General features: G+C 39.4%; 1 protein-coding gene across 25 annotated transcripts in view; it reads right to left on the reverse strand.

The window, feature by feature from the left end:
* Positions 1-24584, reverse strand: part of MACF1 (microtubule actin crosslinking factor 1) — a 408649-nt gene that overhangs the window by 153184 nt on the left and 230881 nt on the right. For 21 of the 25 annotated variants that reach the window (XM_055255176.2, XM_055255175.2, XM_055255173.2 and 18 more), the window contains 11 exons: positions 21524-21702; positions 20687-20825; positions 19810-20003; positions 18608-18770; positions 17486-17569; positions 14218-14325; positions 13925-14023; positions 12605-12757; positions 12213-12301; positions 9582-9717; positions 279-5735 (listed from right to left, as the gene is read on the reverse strand). In XM_055255176.2, coding sequence (XP_055111151.1) covers positions 279-5735; positions 9582-9717; positions 12213-12301; positions 12605-12757; positions 13925-14023; positions 14218-14325; positions 17486-17569; positions 18608-18770; positions 19810-20003; positions 20687-20825; positions 21524-21702 — 6801 coding nt within the window. The remainder of the gene's footprint in view (positions 1-278; positions 5736-9581; positions 9718-12212; positions 12302-12604; positions 12758-13924; positions 14024-14217; positions 14326-17485; positions 17570-18607; positions 18771-19809; positions 20004-20686; positions 20826-21523; positions 21703-24584) is intronic. The other 4 variants (XM_055255184.2, XM_063627777.1, XM_063627776.1 and 1 more) reach the window with 1 other exon arrangement.

Below are 24584 nucleotides of genomic sequence, written 5' to 3' on the forward strand. Positions count from 1 at the left end.
GATTTCAGGTAGCATCATCCTAGTATTTCTATTAGCTTGTTTCTATTTAAAACCCTTGCAGATTTCAGAAAGACATTCAGAGCCAATGCCTAATTTTCCAACAACTTTGCTGTAAACAGATGATGATAAACTAAGTTATATCTTAGAGAATCATCTAGTGCCTTAAAATGTATATAGGCATACAATTATACATATGCAAACTCTGTACCCAGTTAAGAATTTTAGCATTAAACTAACTGTATCTTTAGGGGAAAAAAAAAAAAAAGCACACCACTTACCTGAGTTGCTCTGAAGGGCTCTGGGTTTACACCTCCATTTCCCTTTCCTCCAGGTGCAGTCATGAAGGGAGTTTGTTCACTGCCAGGGCTTTCTCTGAGCTTTTCCTGTGGTGTCTTCTCTGTCTTCACTGCAGAGCATACTGTTAGGGACACTGTCTTTTCTTCACTGGTCTCTAGAACAGTAGGACTAATGATGGCATTCTGTTGCCCTGTATTCTCTTTTTGAGACACTCCTTTGAATAGTTTCTCTGGAAGAAAGGATCCCAAGACTGTGGAACCTCTCTGAGTCACTATGTCCTCAATGGATCCTGCTTCTAGACCTGTAACATTAGGGTTTGCCATTTCTAGAAATTTCTCTCCAGTTATTTCCTGTGTTGCTATTTCAGAGTTGAGAGTTCCACAAAGTTTATCATCACTTTTGCTGCCCTGATGATGAAGGTCTTTTCTGTCTGAGAATTCTAGATAATCGACTTCTTTTGAATCTGGTCTAGAAACTGTGATTTCTTCCAATTTAAGACCTCTTGCTGGGTCAAAAGATACTTCTTGGTATGACTTTTCTTTACATTCATTAGATGAGGAAATTAGATGTTTGGTTTCCTTAGTTTTCGAAGTAACACAGGACTCTTGATGATAGTTGGTCTCCCGTCTGGTGGTTCCTTGGAAAGACTTGTCTGCTTTGGAAATTTGGGATGGGCCTGTCACTTGAGCTTTTCCATCTGATTCCTGGTAGTGCAATCCTTCAGGTCTTGGGGTCATACAAGGGAATGGTTCACTCTGGGCCCCACACGCAATTTCTTGAGTTAAGTTTTCTTCTGGTTTTAACGTCAAGCAGAGACTTAAATTGTTTACTTTTCCTTCATTGGCCTGTTTAGAGCTGAAGAGTGTTAAAGCATCTAGATGTTTTACAGAAATTCCTTGAGGTACCATTTGGGAAGAGGACTCTTCAATTTTAAAAGTAACAGAAAATCCCATTTCTGTATCAGCTTCTTTCCCTTTTTCACTTGAGGTCATTTCTCTAGGTTGGCTCTTTATATGGGAGTCATGCTCATCTCTAATGGCAGTTTCCTGATATAACTTTTCTTCAGAAAGAAATGCTGGTTTGCATGTTCTTATACTTTCTTCTACAATCACCTCCCTCTTCTCTCTCTTACTTTTCACCCCAGCATTCATTGGTTGCTGCAAAACCTGCTCACTCGGCAATTTGCCTGATGTTTCACAATATGTTTCTTGTACTTCCAAAATCACTTCCCCTTGATTTTCTCTTATTTCTTCAGAATCTAGACATGAGGTAGACTGCTTCGTATGAGAAATAATTTCTATTTTTGTCACTGCTTTTTCCTGCTCTTCATTTGTATCATTTCCCATGTTATTTCTAGCCACTTCTTTGAGTTTAAAAGCACAAACTTCAGAGTAAGGGTGTGTCAATGACACTTGGCCCAAGGATTTACCTTTAAGATTATGAGGATTTATGATACTGATAAATTCTTTAGCATCTGGAGATATTCTTGGCTCATGTTGATCCTTGCACCCAAATTCCTTTAAGGAAATTTCCCTGCTCTTTTTTGCCTGCTCCGCATCAGAAACTCTCACTTTAACCTTTTCTTGTGCAGACTGATTTTCAACTTGAAGTAATCTCTCACTCTCTTCTACTTTATTACAACTCATTTCAGCAGTCTGATTATAAGCAATTAACATATCCTTTCTTAGAAATTCATTTTGTAATGCACACACTTCAATCCCTTCTTGCTTTTCAATCTGAGCCCTGTGATTGCTGAACTCTGAACTATCTATTTGGATCATATTTGCCAGTTCAGGGCTGATCAGTCTTTTCTCAATAGCTTCTGCTAAAGTCACTCTCTGATCACTAAATATGTCAACAATTCCTCCATTTAACACCTGATGAGATGCAATAATTCTGACCATGTTTTCATCCACCAGTTTCTCTTCCAAAGCTGATGCCAATGTCAGTCTTTTTCCAGTAGCAGTATCTATGATTCCACCAGTATTTGCCTGGGCTTCCAGAACCTTCAGCGTAGATGCAAAGTCTACTTTTCCAAGCTGAATTGCTTGAGACAATGTAAGCACTTTGTCGCTCACCCCATCTTTAATGTCTGAGAAGGGAATTACTTCTAGATATCTCTGTCCAGATTCAATATCAATCTTACATTTCTTGACTAATTCTGAGTAGGGGACAATTCTGCAGTTCTCGGGATCTACAATGCCATGCATCATTCCTGGAGACAATACTGCTTCATTAGTTAACAGTCCTTCTTTTTTAGCTTCTGCCAAGGTCAATCTCTGACCAGAAATGAGATCTACAAAGTTTCCAGTAAAGGCCTGAACCTCCTGGATTTCTCTTTTCAGGTCTGGGGTAATAAGATCTAATTTTATGGCTTTAGGGAGGGAAACATTTTCCTTTGTTTCAGGATTAAAAATCTGATGGATGTTTAAGTTCTCAACTCTTTTGAGTTTCTCCGCTAAATCTTCACCAATTAAGCCATGTCTGAAGGCATTATCAACAGACAGTCTCATCCCAGATATATGGTGAATGATACCTCCATCTACCACTTGCTTAGTCAACAAACGAACGGCCTCCTCTCTCTCCAAAAGACCTCTGTCAATGGACTGCACAACTGTTAAAGGGGCTTTACTATCAGGGTCTATAAGTCCTGTAGTTTCCATTTGTAAACTAATTAATCTCTCCCTAACTGTTTTTTCAGCATCTCTACCTTTGGAAGCTTTTTCCAGATTTATAAGCTCTGGCTGGTCAGCAACGTCCACCAAGCCAAGAGTTGAGGCCAAAGTTACTGAAACTTTTTTGCCTCGTTTCAGATCAATAATTCCACCAGTCACCACCTGCCTCTCTAAAATTTTGGTGGCTGTTTCCTTGTCAAGAAGTCCAACTGTAACTGCATCCTTTACAGAGCATAGTGTGTGGGTACGGGGGTCTAAGATACCACTTATAGCTTTGTCTGCCATGAGGACATTATGTAATAATTTCTCATCCATCAGACCTTCATTAATGACTTCTTCAGTTGTCAAAGACTCACATGTCTGAGAGTCAAAGAACCCCTGAAACATGTTCAGCTTCTCCATAAGCTTCACGGCAGTGTGACTTGGCACGATGCCTCGGGATATTGCTTCATTTAGTAAGAGCTTTTGACCTGTTTGTTCATGAAAGATACCACCATCTAGTAACTGTGCAGATAATACATTTAAGGTAGTTTCTTCAAGCAATTCTGATGGATGACTGCATGACAGAAAAGTTTCCCTACCATTATCTTCCTCATCGGTCTTTTCTAACATCATCATACTACCACCTGCGATGTTCTGTGCTTCTTGACTTTCTTTATGGTCATCCTTAGCCAAAAATGTTTTCTTTAACATTTCCTTTTTGTCCAGAGGATGAACATTCCCATCAGTTTCAGACTTTAGTTCTAACTTTATACCTAGAGTTTTCTTTAACTGAACTTGTGACTTTTTGCTTTGGGGTTTTATGTGAGATCCTCCAGTTTCATCATGAATATATTCAGTCTCAAGAGTGTGTGCTTGTTCATTCTGACATGTAAAGGAAGTGTTTCTTAGAGGTTGATGTTCTTTCTTTGGTGTTTCAACAGACAAAAGATCTTTGTCAACCACCAACGGCACACCTTCCGCCTCCGCAGGAGGTACAGTCAGGAGGTGTCCCCTGCTGGCATTTTCTCTGATAGACACTGCTGTTTGGTCTTCCCTTTGGGTACCTATCAACTGCCTTTGTACCTCTAATTTGACTTTATTTATTACCTTCAAAGTGTCAACATTTGGATTTCTCTCTTTTTGTTCTACAAACAGATCCTGTTCAGGGTTCTCTACAGAAGAATCTTCTGTTTCTACAGTGGTCTTTTTGCCTTTTTCTGTAGTGCAATCTTCCTGATCGGGATATTCTTTGTTCTGAGAAGAAAACTGGAACTCAGGCAGCCTCACAGTCCACCCATCGCTGAAAGTTCCTGAGATTTTCACGTTAGCTGATTCTTGCAATCCCTCAGGAGTTTCTTGCCTTTGATGCCCAATTTCAACCACTTTTGGAGGACTTGTTTGATACTCATCTCTGGATGTTAGTGTATCCATCAGCTCTTTATCTAACAGAAGCAGCCTCTGTCCATTTCGCACATTAATATAGCTGTGAGTCATCAGCTGGAACAACAGATTCTCACTCTGGCTTGCTATGGCCTTAGGTTGGCTCTTGCTGCATGGTAGAACTGCTGCTCCAGGATTAATATTTTGTTCTGCAGAGTCTGCTAGTTGCATGTGGGGCATCACATCAGGTATACAAATCGATTTTAAGTTATTGGCAAGATCTCTATCCAGGATACCACTTTCTATTGCTTTCTTCCAGGACAAAATCTTTGTGGTTGCTGGTAGAAACAGAGCCTTAATATGCTGTCGGTTACTAAGGATTTTATGTGCTAGTTCAGTAGACACAATACCTTGTTCTAGGGCATCTGTAATTGGGAGGATCTCTCCAGATTCAGGCCACAGCAACCCCATGAATGACCAGAGGGACTCCAGAATCACAAGGGCGATCTTAGCAGCTACTAGATCATTGCTCACTGCTTCATCTATTGTTAGCCTTTGCCCCGTGACAGTGTCTATGATGCCTCCTGTCTGAAGCTGCCTTATGAGGATAGCACAGGCCATATCTTGGTCAATCAAATTATGTCTTACAGCCTCTTCCACTGTAAGTCTGTGTCCTGTTCTTGGATCTACTACGCCACCAGCAAAAAGCTGAGCTTCCAGCAACCGGACAGTGACCTGCCTATCTATTAGCCCTTCCTGAACTGCACGGAAAATGCTAACCTTCCGGCCTGATTTCAAGCTCACCATCCCCCCTGCCAGTTGTTTGACAGGCAGCAATTTGAATCCTGATTCCTGGTGGACAATACATCGCTGCATCAGATCCAGCAAACCAATTTTCTCAGCTGTGTTAGGGTCTATCAAATTCTTGGATGTTCTAAGATAAGACTCTAATACTGAATGAAGCCATGCAGAAATGAGGCCTTGATGAAAAGCCTCTTCCAGGTTAACGCAGTTCTCACTAGGGGAAAGACTGAAACCTCCAGTTGCCAGGTGAGCTTCTAAGATTTTCAGTCCAACTCTCTCACTGATTATTCTCTTTTCAATTGCTTCCACCACAGAAAGAGGGCCTCTGCTCTCAGTAAGCCTGCTTATTAAGGCCAGGGCATCCTGTAGCTCCCGGAGCTGCTGGTACATCTGGGGATTAATGAGGTTTCTGGCTATGCCCTCCTCCAAAGAGAGGTTTTCACCGGTCTCAGGTGCAATGAGGCCAGACATGATAACCTGAGATTCCAGAAGCACCAGGCCTGTGTCTTGGTCAAGGAGGCCCTTTTGCATGGCTTTGAAGATGGGAAATATCTCCACTGTGCCTAGGTCAATCACCCCAGCAACTGCTCTGCAATCCTAAAAAAAAAAAAAAAAGAAGGAAAAGAAAAGAAAAAGAAAACTGAATCAGAGCCAATGGCAAAGCACAACTATTGAAAGGAGTCATTCAAAGAACTATAGTATATAGGCCAGGCATAGTGGCTCATGCCTATATCTGCCCAAGGCAGGTAGATCATGAGGTCAGGAGTTCGAGACCAGTCAGACCAACATGGTGAAAACCCCGTCTCTACTAAAAATACAAAAATTAGCTGGGTGTGGTGGTGCACACTTGTAATCCCAGCTACTCAGGAGGCTGAAGCAGGAGAATCGCTTGAACCTGGGAGGTGGAGGTTGTAGTGAGCTGAGATTGCACCACTGCACTCCAGCCTGGGCAACAGAGCGAGACTCTGTCTCAAAAAAAAAAAAAAAAAAAAGTACTATAGTATATAAAATTCTGACCACAAGAAAAACCCAGCATGGGATAAGCCCCAACATGTAGGAAATATTCTGAAGCAAGCCACCCAGTGTTAATACTAAAAAAGAGTTTTTCTAAACTGCAGAATGTTTAATAGGTCAGAAGTTCCTAGATTACTTGAGAGATAGTGGCATTAAGCATATCTGAGTGACAAGCTCTACAGGGTGGCAAGAAGTGCAAGTGATAGGATTTAATCTTATTTCTAAGACTAAATCATCATAAACGTTCTAAAAGACACAACAGTTCCCCCAAAGTGAGAATTCAACGCCATATAACAAATTTTTGGTGTTGCAAACCACACAGAAGACTCTGGAAGTAGCAATTCCCTGCTGATGAGCACAGTAGGACTGGTCCATAGAATAAGGGAGATTTATGCAGCCCAAAAGCTCCAGAACAATTGTGCATCCCAGTAAACAGGCCTGTGTATACTACTCAAGCAACTATTTAGCAAGTGGGATACCCACATTCTTGGACAATGCTAGCTTCTCCCAAGGCAATGGCTCTAAATTAAATTAGTTCTAGGTCTTGGAAGTAGCAAGTCAAGGAAGAAACAGATCGTGGACCCTTGCCTATGGAACCACTAGTAACTTTTCTTCTGGTCCAGGCTAGAATGGGTAGTACAATAACCATGACTATAGCTATCACTTATTATTAGATCTACTGAACACTGACATTTAATTCTCACAGTAATCCTATGAAAACAATTGTTTGACTCTTTAGTTTAAAGAAATGAAAATAAGGCACACAGTTTAGGTAACTTGTCCAAGGTCACAAAACTAGTGAGTGCCAGAAACAAATCAAGGTCTGATTCTAAATCTTGTATGTCCTCCCAGAGTCAGACCCAGAAAACTGTAAAAGACAAGTACAGTAGAGTCACATCTTAACACAGGAGTTAGGTCCTAAGGTCAGTGAATAAGGCATATACGCTGTGAAAATTACCCTTGCAAATCCTAGAAACAGCTCCTAAAGAATTCTCATTTTTGACATCTTTTATCACAGAATAATACATCCAGATTTTAAATTATTTAAGTGTTTAACCACTTACAACACTTCATCATTTTTATTACTCTCCAGCTTTTCAGCTCTTCTTGTTCATGTTCATTATTTTCATTTTCTGTATATAATTTTATCTGTCGCTCTTTGGTCAGTGCTACTTTCTGATTACTTATTTAACTCTCTATCTTATTGATAGAGGATCTTGTAGAAGCAATTTCCAATTATTTCCCTGCCTCCTAAATAATGGCATTCCATTTTATCTCAGTGAGTAAGTTCCGTAAGAGCTGATCCATTGCCCATGAAGGTCTAGGAACAGTAGCTGTGTCATTCAATAAACATGGGATGAATATGGATAAATAATAAGGAAACCCTTAAAATCATTAAGCTATTTCCCCTCAGATTTTAGAAACACGCACTGAGGATTTCAAGCTTGATGAGGTGCATACAATAAGAATACAGAATGGATAGCAAATGAAAGAACAGTGTATTTGGTTCTCATCTCCATTTCTACAGAAGTGTTCAATCAATGGAATAACTGACAGACTTCTCTACACTATTTAAAGTATTATTTATTCCCTATCCCCATGTTTTCTGACCAAGAATAGAAAGTCCAATTCGTATAATTTAAACATATATATTATGCAAACTCACTATGTGTCTGTTTTAAAGAAATTGAAGAAAAAAGTTCACTGGAATGTGATACCTGAAAAATTTCAAGATACCTGAAAAATTCCTTTTAGAAAATCCATGAAAGACTATTCAGAACAGACAATATGACAAAGAAAAATATCCCTTTGAGAACTTTTCATTTCTTTTGTGAGATTCATGGAGTCTCAAAAATGCTGACATTGAAGAAAGGCCTGGAGTGTAGCCAAAGAGAAAAGTTACACTGTTACTTCCAACACCCTCATATAATTGAAGGATAGGCAGGAAATACTCAGCTGGGAAAAAATCCAGAGAAACTCATTTCTGTCCTACCAAACATGGACATTCTGACCTAAACAAGCATTAAGAGATAGAAGGAGAGGAGGAAAGAAAACATAAAAGGCTTCTACTTACCAGAGTTGCAGGGCACGCCTTGGGCAGATAAAAGATAGAGCCTTATGGAGCAGCTCAGCCGTATCACACACACAGTGTAAGCTTGGTGTTAGCGTCCAGCATGCGACTGTTTGTTTTTGCAAAAAAGAACCCCAAACAGGTCGTCCTCTTTTCCCTTTGTGCATTTGTGCTTAAACTCCAAAGGGTTAGTGAAACTTGTAAGCAAGGATGTCAGTTAATCAGAACAATACTTCACATGAAACACACAAACAGTACAGCAGACACATCATGCTCAATGTAGTGGTGCTCAGCAGCTTGTCTTTCTTTTTTTCTTTTTTTCCTTTTCCCCCCTCTTTTTTAACCTTTCAAAATGAGAACTGGATGTTCTCAGCAAGCAATTGTTAAAACTTTTCACATACTCCCTTATATGGTGAAGCAAAAAAAGCCACTGAAAGTGGGCTACCTTAAATGGAGAATGTTACACCAGCACTTTGTTTTTGGAAATATACCATCAAATCATAGCTGGTTCTGTCTTGTGGTCTTTACAACTCCAGCTCCTGTTGCACAAAATTTACATCCAAGGACCAGAATCAAGACATGCTTTGTCTGAATATCATTTTGAGCATCATCTGGACCAAATTTGACTATCACGTGAGCTTAATTTTGGCCTGCCCCACGTAAGTTGGCCATTGCTTCACAACATAGGAAATAAGCAGGCAAACACACATATATATCCCAGAGACACATGTATATAATATGGTAAGTGTACACACACGCACAGGTATCCAGGAAGAACTTAGGACAACCAGTAGGAACTATGATGACTTTCATATGGTCCAGGAAACGAACATGGAGGGGAACTGGTCAAGATGCCACATGATGAGATGACTATGGGTGAGGGGAACCAGCGTCTTAGTCAGTGAAACTACTCTACCAGTTTGCTTTGGAACTTAGTATTTCTTATTGCCTTAGCATGTTAGGAAGAAGTTCACAGGTTTTTCTTCCCAATATCCAGAACTTTTGGCTATCAACTTTTGAGTGACAATGCCACAAGGGAGTATCTTACTGCCCTGTGATCACAGATAATACAGAATTTATGTTCTCCTAGACTGCTGTCTGCCACAAAATGGCATAAGACAAAAAAGGTGAACCAGGTCTAAAGGGTTAGCTGTAAGTGTCTTCTAGTGCTTTTGACTGACCAACACATCATGGAACCCCAGTAAAGAAACACAAGACAAATGGCTGCTAAGGTGAGGTTAAAAATTAAGTCACATTGGTCATGGAAAGCTAGTGATCGTGACTCTGAATCAGCAAAGCTGCTTTCATATCATTCAAAAGGTATCCACCCAACATCTGGAGATGAAAACTAAAAGTACCTTTTGTTCTGTCTGGTGAGCCAACTGGCTCTGAAGCTGCTGAAGCTGATTTGCAGAACTATCACAAAGGTCATGGTAAGCCTTGTTTAGGGCATTCAATTGCTCAGATATTTGTTTCTTCTCTTTTTCTGAGAGCCTGGAAGACAAAGCATTAAAGCTTTTTTAGGAAAAAAAAAAAAAACAACAATCTCCAAACTCTGCTCTATTGCTTCAAAATTGCTACTTCTTCATCTTGGAAGGATGATCTTCTTCCATATTCAGCGAAGACTTTGGCATTTCAGTCAGTTCTTCTATCTCAAATCAAGCCACGGTTCTTGGTGATGTCAATGCTATGTCACCCCTATGCTTGTAGTTTAAATGACCTCATCTCCACTTTAGCCCCACCCCCAAATGTCAAACTTAGACCCTTCTATCATCTGAAATTATTCTGCTTCTAAAATCTTAGACTTCAAGAATCCACTATATGATTATAACTCTACCTTTCAGTTTTATCTTTCTTTACTCCTTCTATACCTATTTTCTTTTTAAAATAAAATATTTTAAACAGGCAGAAGAATGTAACAAATTCTCATTTACCTGTTATCTAGATACCCAGCTTTCATTTCACAATTTACCATTTTACATGTTTGCTTTTGGCCCTTTTCTTTTTCTTCTCTCTCTTTTTTTTTTTTTTTTTTTTTTCTGAGATGGAGTCTCGCTCTGTCACCCAGGTTGAAGTGCAGTGGTGCGATCTTGCCTTACTGCAACCTCCACTTCCCAGGTTCAAGTGATTCTCCTGCCTCAGCCTCCCGAGTAGCTGGGATTCCAGGTGCCCGCCACCACACCCAGCTAATTTTTGTAATTTTAGTACAGACTAGGTTTCACCATGTTGGCCAGGCTGGTCTCGAACTCCTGACCTCAGGTGATTTGCCCGCCTCAGCCTCCCAAAGTACTGGGATTATAGGTGTGAGCCACCGCACCTGGCCGCTTTAGACCCTTTTCTAAGAAATAAGACATTACAGATATAATTAAAGCCCACTGCATATTTGTCACCAAGTCCATTCCTTTCCCTTTCTTCCCAAAGGTAACCACCTCCTGAATCTGATGAATCCTGCAACTTTCTTTTTTCATTCCACATTATGTTTCTGAAAATGAACTCTGTTGATTCAAATGGGATCTATCCATCAACTCATGGATATGTCTTAGGCCTTTCTTAATGCCTCCATTTCCTCTTATTCTATCAGTCCTTTCTATTAAGTTTCTTTTCTTCAGAGGCCAGACCCCACAATTCATATTCTTGATCAGTTCCTTACCATTATCCTTGTACTGTCCACTCACTAACCTGATAAAAGCCCAACCCCAAATCAATCAAAGCACCAGTCTCTTCTGCTCCTACACTAAGGCTGCTAGGTAAGTGCAGTTAGAGAAAAAAAAATTCCACAACCACATAGACAGAGCCCACTGGTTTCCAGTCTCAACCGGGCCACAAAACTTCCTGACAACCCTCTCGTAAATTCCCAGCCAAGTCCCTCTTCCTTTCTCCTCGGCACCATCCTTTCAACAAACCGCTCCCCCTATTTCAAAGAGAAAATACAGACCACTGGGCACTAATTCCCTTACTTTCTGGCTTCAGTCCTAACAAATGTACCTCTATCCATACCTTTCTTAATCTCCTTTCCCTCATCTCCACCTCAGAAAAAAAGTAGTCCCAATTTCCTGTTTAAGGTTGTACTTTCTAACTATCAATGAGTTTCATCCTCTTGAACGTCCACTGGGACCTTTCTCTAATTATCTCCTCCCCTTTGTCCTTGAGACTTACTCGAAAACATAGTTAAGTCCATCGTATCTTTTAAGAAAACAAAACCCTTCTTGACCATATATTCCATTTTTAAATATTGACTCTATTATATTTTTTGCTCCTATGTCCTGGCTTCTTGAAAGAGCAGTTCTGTTTCACCTTGCTTGCCTCCAATGTGCTCCTCACCATACTAAATCTGACCTTATCCCACAACTTGTCACCAGAGGCAGCAAAGACTTCTAACTTTGCCAAATGTAACAGATATTTCTCAACTTTTCTTGACTTCTGAACGTCTCTCCTTTTTGGAACTCTGTTCTTTCTTGGGTTCTGAGTTATCACTCATAATTTTCCTTTTCCTTCCCTGAGGCTTCCTTAACAGGCTGAGAAGCCCCAAAAAGCCCTTTTGAGTAATCTACCCACATGGTTTCTAATACACTGATAATTCAAATCTCTGTCACTTTATGTGATAATTTTCACGTGTAACCACATCCATAGATTCATTATCCTTAATATCTCTTGAATATTAGTCTCTTCATTTCCATTCCTCATCATTTCTTGCCTAAATTATCAGAATAGCCTCTTAACAGGCCTCTCAGCCTCTATTCTCACCACATGTCAATCCTTTCTTTATATAACTGTTCTAGCAACCTTTAAAAGCAAAACACAAACATGTTTAAAATCTCTTCCCATGGCCAACAAATTAAATGCAAACTCCTCAGTATGAACTACAGGGTCCCCATAATCTGGCTCTTGCTGCCCTGAATTCTCCATTCTGAAATCTCATTATGGCCGTAACTTTTAGCCTGATAGACCAGGTGCCCCAGATGTGCCATAATCTCTCATTTAATACTCACTTATGACCATGCTTGGCCAAGAAGATCTGTGATGTTTTAATAGCTTCAGAGACTTGTTCTTTCTTTGTTGTCAGCTCTTCTGACAGAACCTACATGGTAGAAATAAAGAGAAAAAGCTTCAAAATCCAAGAATTAAGAGTCAAAAATTATTTAAAATTATTTTTTTTTAATCGTAGAGAAAATATGCAGCTTAGGTCAAATTATCACCCATGAGCTACAGCTGATAAAAAGGTACAAGAACAAACAAGATGGCTTCTTAAGTTTCTTTAAGTTAACATTTACTCAGATAGCAATCACTTCTGGAATAGCCCACATGTGACTTCTACTATTCCACCTAATGTATTATCACATATTATTCTACCCAGGTAAACAGAGATGGACCTTCTTCTCACCTGCTGTTCCAAAATAGCTTTTTCAATGTCTGTTGATTCTTTGGTCTCGGATGAGGTAGCTTTTCCTTGTGTATTCCTCGCTAGGGTAGACACCCAGCCCAAAAGTTCTTTAACCTTCTCCACATGTTCTTGTTTCTCCTCTTCTACCACTTTCTAAAATAGGAAATAGAAAATCAATATGCTAGCAATGTCTTATTAGGCTGGCATGACTTCAGATTTTCTTAAATGAAGTCTTCCTAAAAACAGATACAAAAGTTACCTAAATAAGTAGGCTATGAAAATAACCCCAATTAGCCCAGCCTACAGTATTGCTCACAGGTGTTTGTGAGCTAAATTTATTATACCTAGGTTTAATACCTTTCTGAAAAATAAAAACAAACCACTGTTTTATATATAATAGGCACTCAATAATTATTTGATGCTTTTTAAAAAATCTCTTCACATATAGCATCTTACTCATTTTCATAATTCTTAGGTTTACAGGTGAATCTGTAAGAAGAGGAGAAGAGACTGAAGCCTACTGAGATTATATTATGTAGGTATGGATATAAAGAAAGTCTTGCTAATTTAAAAAGCAAAAGATGATATGGTTAATGTTTTAACAGTTTTTCTTTTATAAGAGAGGCTGAATATGCAGAAACTTATTTTACAAAGACAGAAGATTTGTACAATTACAAAAAGATGCCATGCTCATTACAATAAATTCAAACAAGTCTAAAATACATAATTATGTAAGTTAATGTTATTTCCCTAGAAATTTGGTATAGGTGCCTATAAACTTCTTTCTATGCCATGTCTTTGTAGTACACGGTTTTGTTTTTAATGAAATCATAATTATACATAGTATTCTAACTTCCTTCTCTCAAATAAAATATATATTATATAATAATTTAATTATATGTTACATATATAGCATATATTTGGCTGGTTTTAAAAATTTTTTTAATTTTTGTGGGTACATAGTAGGTGTACATATTTATGGTGTACGTGGGATATTTTGGGCTTTTTTTTTGAGACAGCCTATTGCCCAGGCTGGAGTGCAGTGGCACAATCATGGTCATTGCAGCCTCAACTTCCCAGGCCCAAGTGATCCTTCCACCTCAGCCTCCCAGTTATGTGCCACCATGCCCAGCTAATTTTTAAATATTTTTTGTAGAGAGGCGATTTCCCTACGTCACCCAGGCTAGACTCAAACTCCTAGACTCAAGTGATCCTCCCAACTCAGCCTCCTGGGTACCAGAGACTACAGGCACACACCACCGTGCTGGCTAAGATGTTTTACTGTACTTTCAAGACGATTTTGGACCCAATTGTCCTCACCTCCTCCTCCTCCAGACGCCGGAGTGCATCACTGATGTATTTCACATGCTGAGTTGTTAAAGTCACCAATGCCGTGTAGCGAGTCCTTAAGTCCATGAACTGTGGTTCAAAAGAACAATTTAAATAAATCATCTGCCAGAAAATGAAATTTAAATAGTTGAAAATAAGAGGAAATGTTCACGCAGTCATATGTTCACCAGAAAAGTGAGCCCTAAATCAAAATGTAAGGCCCAGGCAAATGAATCTTTCCTTAAGGGAAGACAGTGGTGTATTTCCTTCCCCCGCCGTCTCACCTCTTGAGTGATGGCATCTGAAGAGGAAAGCATGCGACGGCGCTTGCCAGGGGATTTCTGCTGTGATTCCACAAAGGCCTTGTATGTCATTAGTTGCAATTCATAGTCCTAGGAAAGGATGAATTTCGCTACAGTTACTCAAGGTTTTATAATTCACATACATCATGTAATAAATCATAGCTTTTTATTGCTGGAAGCGTTTTGGTGACCACTTATGCTGGAGGTTAGCAAACTTTTCCTGTAAAAGGCCAGACAGAAAATATCAGGCCATACTATCTCTCTCTTTATAAGTGAAGGCAGCCATAGGCAATATATAGATGAAAGGGTGTGGTTGTTAGAATAAAACTTTACTTATGAATACTGAAAACTGAAGTTCATATTATTTTCACATCATAAAATATTATTCTTTTGATTTTCTTTTCAACCTTTTCTCATGGGCCATACAAAAACAGGTGTGTGGACAAGATTTGGCCTGTGGGTCATAGTTTGCTGACGCTTTAGTTGCAGTCTGACCAACCCTTTCATCTCATCTGTGGGGAAAGTGAAACCCAGAGAGGGGATGTGAATTTCCCTAATTAACTAAGTGGGTAAGTAACACAGTCAGGATTAGAATCTTAGTTTTCTAATCCCTAAACCAGTATTCTCATTTTACCATACTATTCTGCCACTTCCTCTGCAACCCTGCAAGTTCTGCTCTAGTCCACCCTCTTCTCTCACATGAAGTAGCCTTATGAGTGCAGTAGCCCCTTAGGTACTTTCACTGCTTCTAGTCTGATCTCAATTTATTCTCTATTGTTCCACCAGAATACTTTTTCTAAAACCCAAAGATGACATCATTCTTCTCCTTAAAAAGCTTTCAATGATCTAGAATAGAGCTTTTCAAACACCAACATGCATATAAATTATACGGGGATCTTATTAAAATGCAGAATCTGATTCAGCAGGTCTGAGATTCTACATTTCTGTTTGTTTGTTTTTTTTTTTTTTTTTTTTTTTTTTGAGACGGAGTCTCGCTCTGTCGCCCAGGCTGGAGTGCAGTGGCGCAATCTCGGCTCACTGCAAGCTCCGCCTCCCGGGTTCACGCCATTCTCCTGCCTCAGCCTCTCCGAGTAGCTGGGACTACAGGCGCCCGCCACCACGCCCGGCTAATTTTTTGTATTTTTAGTAGAGACGGGGTTTCACCGTGGTCTCGATCTCCTGACCTCGTGATCCGCCCGCCTCGGCCTCCCAAAGTGCTGGGATTACAAGCGTGAGCCACCGCGCCCGGCCGATTCTACATTTCTAATAAGCTCCCAGGTGCTACTGATGCTACTGGTTCAAAGATAACACTTTGAGAAGCAAGAATAGAAGACAAAGCCAAAACAATGGAACAAGGCCTGTCATGGGTTAGCCCTAATCTCACTGCTCATTTTCCAAAGTCACTGCTCCTTATTGTGCCTTCTAGCTATATCAGAATACTCTCTATTTCCTCATATAATCAAGTATTTTCATTCTTCTCTGCCTGGGATTATGCAGTTCCTTTGCCTAAAATGTCCTTCTGCTGTCTACTTCAAAAAACTCTGGGTAGAATGAAAACAAGGAATGAATTTGTGAAGGAACCCATAAAAAATTAGTAGTAACAACATTAAAATATAATCAAAGCAATTGCTACCACTTACTGAGTGCACTTTAAGTTTGAGGCATGGTCCTATGTATACATTATCTCATTTAATCTTTACAATCACTCAGTGAGGTATTATTGTTCTCCTTTTATAGATACAGTAACAGAAACACAGGCTAAGTGCATACTCAAAGTAAGCCTGGAAAATGGTGAAGGGTTTGAACTCAATTCTTTCTTACAGTGAGTGTTCTGTTATTAACTAAAGGAATGCCTTCATTCAAAAAGTATTTATTAAGCATCTTCTATGTACTTGCCATTGTTTTGAGTGCTATACACACACACTGAGAAACAAGTCAGGAAAAACTTTGCTCCCTTGGAACTAATATTCTAGTGAGAGTCACAGAATAAACAAATAAATATATAATAATCTCAAGTTATTTTTTTCTTTTTCTTGGAGAGAGTCTTTCTCTGTTGCCCAGGTTGGAGTGCAGTGACACAATCATGGCTCAATAGCCTCAATGTCCCAGGCTCATGTGAGCCTCCCACCTCAGCCTCTTGAGGAGCTGGGACTACAGGTGCACACCACTACACCCAGCTAATTTAAAAAATTTTTTGTACAGATGGGATCTTGATATGTTGCCCAGGCTGGTCTCAAACTTCTGGGATCAAGTAACCCTCTTGCCTTGGCCTCCTAAAGTGCTGGGATTACAGGTATAAGCCACCACACCTGGCTTCAAGTCATTTTTCTTTAAAGATATTCTAAGAGAAATAGGGGAGAGCTAAATCATTCACGGCCTTATAAACCATGTAAGAATTTAGAATTTTATTACGACTATGATACGAAGCCATTGGACAGTTTTGAGCAGGAGAGTGACATGATCTTATTTACTGTATTTCATCTGTTCTAAGGTACACATTTTCTCCACATTTTAGTCTTTCAAAGTGGAACATATTTTAGAATCAATGGCATGTCACATAACTGGCAGAGTTTCTTCTTTTTTCCTTTTTGGCATGCAGAAAATTATGGTGTAGCTTGTAATCAATGGAGTCTAAGATTCAGTGACATGCAATATGTTCTAAAAAGGGGATTTTGGCTACCGTGTGGGAAAATAGCCTGTGGGGGCCAGAGCAGAAGCAAGAGACCAGCTCAGAGGGTACTGTAGTAGTCTAAAGAAGATTCTTCACTGGAATGTGAACTAGGGAAATAGAGGGGAGATAACGACAGGCAGTCAGATGTGGGACATGTTTGAAGACAGAGCCAACGGAGAATATAAAGCTTAAGGCAAAGAAAAGAGTTTAGAATGACTCCTGGGTTTTTTGCCTCAGCAACTAGAAAAAAATGGCAATACTATTTCCTGAGATAGGAAAGACAAGTAAGAAGCATATTTAAGAAGAAAACTCAAACATTCTGTTTTTGCCATGTTAAGTTTAAAGGGCCTACGGTCATGCAAATGGAGACTCCTCAAATCACAGCCAACGTCTGCTACTTCTCCAAGCAACCCCAAACATGGAGGTGCAGGAAATATACATCTGCTTAACTGAAGGATCAGGCCAGCTTGTAGCATAAGAACCCTGCTTAATTTGTCTAGAAACAGAACCTACAGTGAAGATGTAGGTTTTCCTGAGCTGGCGATGATTCATGTTCTTTTTGGGATGTGGTAAAGTTACCTTCACAATAGTAGAGTACTGCTGGGAAAATTTTTGACATTGATCCAGTTTTGTCTGATTTCTCTCAATTTCTGCAAATAGGGCCTAGAAAGCAAAATATCACAACATTATCATTGCCATTACCACCATTGAAAGAGCTGAACATTTACTATGTTCTAAGGCAGTAGTTTCCAAACCTTAGCTGCATCAGAATTGCTGGAAAGGGTGGTTAAAACACATACTGCTGGGCCTCACCTCCACAGTTTCTGGTTCAGTGGGTTTGGGTTCACAAATTTGCACTTTTTTGTCTTTTTAATCCTTTGTAGAGACAAGTTCTCGCTTTCTTAACCAGGCTGGTCCAAATTCCTATCCTCAAGTGATCCCCCTGCCTCGGCCTCCCAAAGTGCTGCAATTACAGGCAGGAGCCACTGTGCCCAACCCAAGAACTTGCATTCCTAACATGTCCCCAGGTGATACGGATGCTGCTAGTCTGGGGTCCACACTTTGAGAACCACTATTCTAAGTATTTTACATGTATCACTTCAGTTAATCCTAGCAACGATAATCCCATAAGGTAGGTTAAATAAATAACAAACTATGTCCATTTTATTGATAAGGAAGTAGAACACTGAGAGGCTAAATAACTTCTTCAAAGGCTTATAGTGATAAGTGAGCCAGGATTGGAATCCAGGCAATACAACTCCAGATCTCATACTCTTAACCATAATGCTAAACAAAACAAAACAAAACCAAATACCAACAAAAAAAAATGCTTAAAATAGATGATTTTCAAAAAAAAAAATTATTTTCTTCTACTTACAATTTTCCCTTGGTTTTCAAAACCCCATATCTAATCCTAGTAAAATAAAATGTAATATAAAAAAATAAAGATAATTTTAATCTGTCCATCTAGTGGTTTCAATACAGTTACAGAAACTCAGAACTGAAGGTACCTTACAGGTTCTCTAGTCTAAATGCAAAACCAGTATCTTAGGACGATCCTGCTCCAACCGCTCAAAGAAAAGGGAATTTGGAATATCTTCCACTTGGAGGAAGCTTTAATTGCCAGTACATCATTTTCTTTTATGATAAAGAAAATTTAAATTTCTAACTCTTTCCCGCCAGAGCTACTACCACACTCACCGTCTGCTGGCTGAGCTGCTCCGAAAGCACTCTGCTATCCTCTGCCTGGCCTGGCTTCATCATTTCCTGCTGGGCAGTGGTTTCCTCAATCCACTTGATGAGAGTTCCATGGCAGGCTCGGTAATCTCCCAGAACTTCCTGGATACTTTCTAGCTCAGATTGGCTAGAAGAACAAAGGGAAACTGCTATCAGATACCTTGGTACAAATACAATAAAGTAAATGAGGTAATTCTCTCTTTAACCCATGTGTTCAGTTGGGCTTGACCACAAACGATCCATCTTTATCTATGGGGAACAGCGATGCAAGGCTGAGTAAGACCTATGCCTGTACCAGTGCCCTATGGTCGAAAAAGTGAGTAGAAACCAGTTGTGACCTGCTAGCCCTGGATGCTGCCTTGTGGTCTAGCAACCCACAATAATCCTTGTCAAATTTTTCACCTAGGTTGCCAAGAATTATCAGGGTGACCAATAAGGTAGTATTGGCTGTACAGTTCTATTCCCTGATGACAGAGTACCTGTCAGTACAGCACAGCTATGATTTATGAATCACTATAATTTCTCAAGGAGGGGAGAGAAGTGAAAAATAGTCATTATTTCCTGCTACTTCCAATAAGTCATATCACTTCTCTTAGTCTAACCAGCTTTGTGATAATACTTCAATTAGAATGAAAACTTAGGAGTTGTTAAGCTCCTCTCCCTACAAATTCCCCTAACCAGCTTAGCCTCCAAAAGGTGCAGTTTCTGTCCTTCTTGTTTACATCTGTCATTAGAAGCAGGACCTCTAGTAACAGAGATGAAAAATTACTGAATTAGCAAATGAGATGAAAGCAAGAAATTCTGTAAAGCACCATCATAAAAAATGGCTCATATTTAGACACGAAGCTAATAAAACAAGAACTAGAGTATAGGTTATGTCCTTGAGAAAAGATCACCAGGGACCTTTCAAGTCTACATTCCAGGAAGCCATTGTCATCAGTGGCTTAACTAGAAAAGACCTGGGACACAGAAGAGGCATTACATCTGCTTTGAGATTGCTGGTCTCACCTTTCTGTCACTTACCGGTCCAGAATTTATGTGGTTTTTAAATTTCCACCCCTCCCTATCCATTTCTACCTTTAAATATAAATGTACAGATATAACTGTTTTTGTTTAAGACCAGTCCCTGAACTCTAATAGGAGAAAAAGGTGGGGCCACCATTCACCGAATCTCGAGCTGGGCAATGACTCGGTGCCAACGCTCCTGCAGCTGGGAGCCTTTTTCCTGACAGCGCTCCAAATCCAGATTTCGCTCTGGTGTCAGACGACTCATCTGCTCTGCCACTGCCTTGGCCTTGGCAATTTCCTCATCTAGGACTGAAAACACTGAATTCTTGTCCTTCACATCACTAAGCCAGTGCTGTGGAAACATAAATACAGAAACAGGTTGTATATTTTCCACGCTAAAAAGGAGTCAGTCTAAGGTAGGAAACAAGGACACAGTCTACAGCTATTTCCACATTGTATCTGTGATTGTGCCCTGGAATGTTTGTGCCAGGACTGCCTCCACATGTCATGGTCTCTGCTTTCCTGATACACACTGGGATGCCAAGGACAGGCAGTACTCTATAGAGAAATGTGCATAGAACCTGTGTTTGAAACCTGGCTTCACCACTTATAACACATGAAACCAAAATAAGTCATTTAGCTAGAGTAAGTGTTGGTTTTCTCATCTGTAAATGGAGATAAAAATCTCTTCTTGTCCACCTCACAGAGTGGCTTGTGAGAATCAAATTAGATAACAGCTAAGTGATTTATAAACTTATGGCACAACCACTGACTGTATCCAATTAATCCATGATTTTATTAAGGTGAAAAGGGAAAAAATAAATAGAAAAATCTAGTCCTTTCTCTTCCCTTTCTAGCTAGCATACTTCTCAGTCCCTTCTTCTTTGAATACATATTAAAATATATTTAATGACATTCTGCCTTATGCAAATACAAATTTAAATCAGGGTCATGCCATCCAAAATTGCATTTCTCTGCTAACCCAAAGCAATGAATATGTTAAGTCAGCCTCCTAAGAAACTCAGAGCAACTCACCCGTAATGTCGACCGATGGGCCTCCAGAGCTGAGAGATCTGCCAGTACTGCTTCTTCTTGACTCAGCTTAATCTCATAACCTTTGACCAAGAGTTCAGCATCCTGTATGCTACGTACTATAACATCGACTGTCTTTAACCTATGGGGACAAATACACATTCCTTCATTAACACATGAATTTTAGGAGCCAGGGTTATATACCTGGAGTGCTATAGAGAGGTTCATAAAACATAATAACCAAAATCAATGTCATCATTTTTAGATGTTAACAGGATTTTGTGAAAACAAGTAAACATGGTATTTATGCTGCCAATTTAAGCCAATTCAAAATAAAGTTCTAAGTGGCACTGGAACATGCATACATGTGGTGGACTCACGGAGGAAAGGCATGAAGCCAGAAACCCATTTTACACTATGAAGAGTTTAAGATGTGCTACTCTTCAAGGTCATAGGTAGAGATGGGTGGGAAGAGGGAAGACCTTCAAAGTCTAATACCTACTGTAACTAAAAACTTCTCTTTTTATTCTTTAGTTTCTCTTTCTTTGTCTTCACGCCATTAAGTATTTATTTTCAGAAATATTGAATCAAACAGAAGTGAGGTAAATCATAGTCCCAACACTACAAATTAATTCCCCTTCCATATCACTGGCACTTCTTCACTGCAGTCCAAATGAACCTACTTAATGTTACTAGGAACTGAAGCCAAGACCTCTCATTATTAGTACATGCTCTTCAGGATCTATAATCTCTCTATTATTCATGAAACACTCTAAGCCTTTCTCTTTCTTATCCCAATGGAAAATATTGCCCTTGGACCCAAAACCTCAGCTCACTCACTTATTCAGATATACAGTAGAGAGACCATACACATGGTCCATCTTCTCCACCAGCAGATTCAGTTCTGAGCGCAGAGTTGGGATACTTGAACTAGACGGAGACTGATGGAGAAAGCTGTCACATTTCATAGAAACTGCATCCAAGTCTGACCTCAGTTTCTGTAAATCCTCCTGGGTGTGCTGCCAGGAACAAGACACACATAAAGAGGGAGACAGAATTGAACAAAAAAGGTAGAAAGAAGGCCACATTTGTAATACCTAAATATTGGAAACCACCTAAATGCCCATATATAGGAGGCTGGTTGAATAAACTATGAAACAGCCATACGATGGAGAATTATGCAGCTGTAAATGAAATGAGAAAGATTTCTGGGAATTAAGTGGTTTTAGGATATATTTTTAAGCACAAAAAGCGAAGTCAACAGAGTATAGCATGTTATATTTTGTATATAAAAGAAGGGAAAATGAGAAAATATATGTGTATATTTTTATGCAAAGAGACAGACATAAAGGATAACGAGAAACTAATGAGATGAAAAGAATGGAATTGAAAGGATCAAAGGAAGGCAAATGGGATAAAAGGACTAGCTAGAAGGGAATACACTTCTTTTTGTATAGATTTGACTTTTAGAACCATGTTAATATTTCTATGTAAAGAAATAAATAAGGAAATATTTCTATGTAAAGAAATAAATAAGGAAAATTGAAGGGTGGCTCTCAAACGGAACACAACAGAAATATATAAGCCTAACTGTATTTCAGATAAATAACATAATCACACTGAAGGGGAAGAAAGGGTAAGAACACACACAAGTAATTTCCGAACATAGTATTCGAACTATAGATATACCTTTAGGCTAAAGACATAAGAAACTATAAATAAATGTTAAACTCTAGTTTGGTAGGTTTGTTTACTGCAGTGAGTTAACAATTCTGAAACTACTATCTGTAAATGCTAGGATTTAACAATAAGTAAATACATTGTGGATAACATAAAGCAGGTTTTTCTCTCTTGGGGAAGGGGGTTAAAAACATGGAAAGAGGCTAGAATAATCCCTGTGCTATGGGTTGGGAACTGGATGGGGAGACAAATACATATGAATTCGTGTGTGTGTGTGTGTGTGTGTGTGTGTGTGTGTGTGAGAGAGAGAGAGAAAGAGAACTGAGAGATCAATAAATATATTGACCTATATTTATATCTGTAAACTTACATACATGTATATGTGTGTATATGTAACACATGTGTGTATGTGTGTGCATATGCATATATATATTTGTAAATATATGTTTTCTTTTTTTTTCTTGAGACGGTGTTTCGCTCTTGTTGCCCAGGGTGGAGTGCAATGGCACGATCTCAGCTCACTGCAACCTCCGCCTCCCGGGTACAAACGATTCTCCTGTCTCAGCCTCCCAAGTAGCTAGGATTACAGGCACATGCCACCATACCTGGCTAATTTTTGTATTATTAGTAGAGATGAGGTTTTACCATGTTGGCCAGGCTGGTCTCCAACTCCTGACCTCAGGTGATCCACCTGCCTTGGCCTCCCAAAGTGCTGGGATTATAGGCGTGAGCCACCACACCCAGCCTATGTTTTCTAGCTCTGTCTGCTAAGTGGGCCTATAAGCAATAATACTCCAACAACGAGTACATTCGGCACCCAGATCTTAGTTTCTAAATAATATTCTCTGCCCAAAAGAATCAGAACTCCTTGGAGAAACAGTTGATTTCCAGGGTTGAGACTGGAAAAAGCAAGATGAACCTGGAAGATCTTATTTTGTCAAAAAGAAAGAACTTCGTTGGGCATCGTGACCCATGCCTGTAATCCCAGCACTTTTGGGAGGCTGAGGCAGGAGGACTGCTGGAAGCCAGGAGTTGGAGACCAGCCTGGGTAATATAGTGAGACCTCATCTCTATTTAAAAAAAAGAGAAAGAAAGAAATAACTCAAAAAATGATGGAGACATGTTAAAAAGACAAAAAAGCCAGCTTGAAGGGGCTTCCATTGGCTAACTTTGGGAAATTTTCAGCATCAAAACAATGAAAACAATGACAGTAACAAATTACACACCACTGAATAAAGTAAGAATCCATGAGTATATACTGACATTAATAAATAACGAAAGAAGAAAGTAAGAGAAGGAGGGAAGAAAAAAAGGGAGGGAGGGAAGGAAGACAAACTACAGAAAAGGAAAGAAGGTTGGTTTTTCCTTTTCCATAGAATGTAAATGTTTTTTATGTAGAAGGAATGACAGAATTAGAAAAGCAGCTTTTGGCAACTATGATACTAATAAGTGATTCAGTCAAGAATTAACAATGGATGCTAAAACTAGTTGGCAAAAATTTGATGAAAAATAGGGTATTTACATAGTCTCCAGTACCTCCCCATAGGATACTTAGTAATTACAAAGGGAAAATAGGAACCAGAGATCAAAATTAACATCACCAGTAATGTCATATGCATCCTTATATGACACACTAATATACCAAGGACACAGTATCACTTCTGTAGGATTCCTGCCAAAAATTGTAAGACCTAACACTAATCAGGAAGAAGCCTCAGATAACCACAAACAGAAGGACAAAATATTCTACATTTATTCTACAAAATAAATGGCCTGCACTCATAAAAAAAAGGTTAAGGTCATGAAAGATGATGGAAAGTTGAGAAACTGTTTCAAGTTAAAGAAATCTGAAGATACACAGCAACCAAATGCAATATGTAATCCTGGACTGAATCCTGGACCTTCCTTCTTGGGGTTGCTAGGGATGCATGGTATGAGGATGTAAAGAACATTATTTGGTCAACTGATGAAATTTTAATGAGGCGTGAGCTTCGATAGCAGTATTATATCAATGTTTGTTTGTTTGTTTGTTTGTTTGCTTGAGACAGTTTTGCTCTGTCGCCCAGGCTGGAGGGTAGTGGTGTGACCTCGGCACACTGCAACCTCCACCTCCCGGGTTCAAGTGATTCTCATACCTCAACCACTTGAATAGCTGGGATTACAGGCACCTGCCACCACACCTGGCTACTATTTGTATTTTTAGTGGAGATGAGGTTTTGCC

Source organism: Symphalangus syndactylus, chromosome 12, assembly GCF_028878055.3.
Source record: "Symphalangus syndactylus isolate Jambi chromosome 12, NHGRI_mSymSyn1-v2.1_pri, whole genome shotgun sequence".
Taxonomy (NCBI): Eukaryota; Metazoa; Chordata; class Mammalia; order Primates; family Hylobatidae; genus Symphalangus; species Symphalangus syndactylus.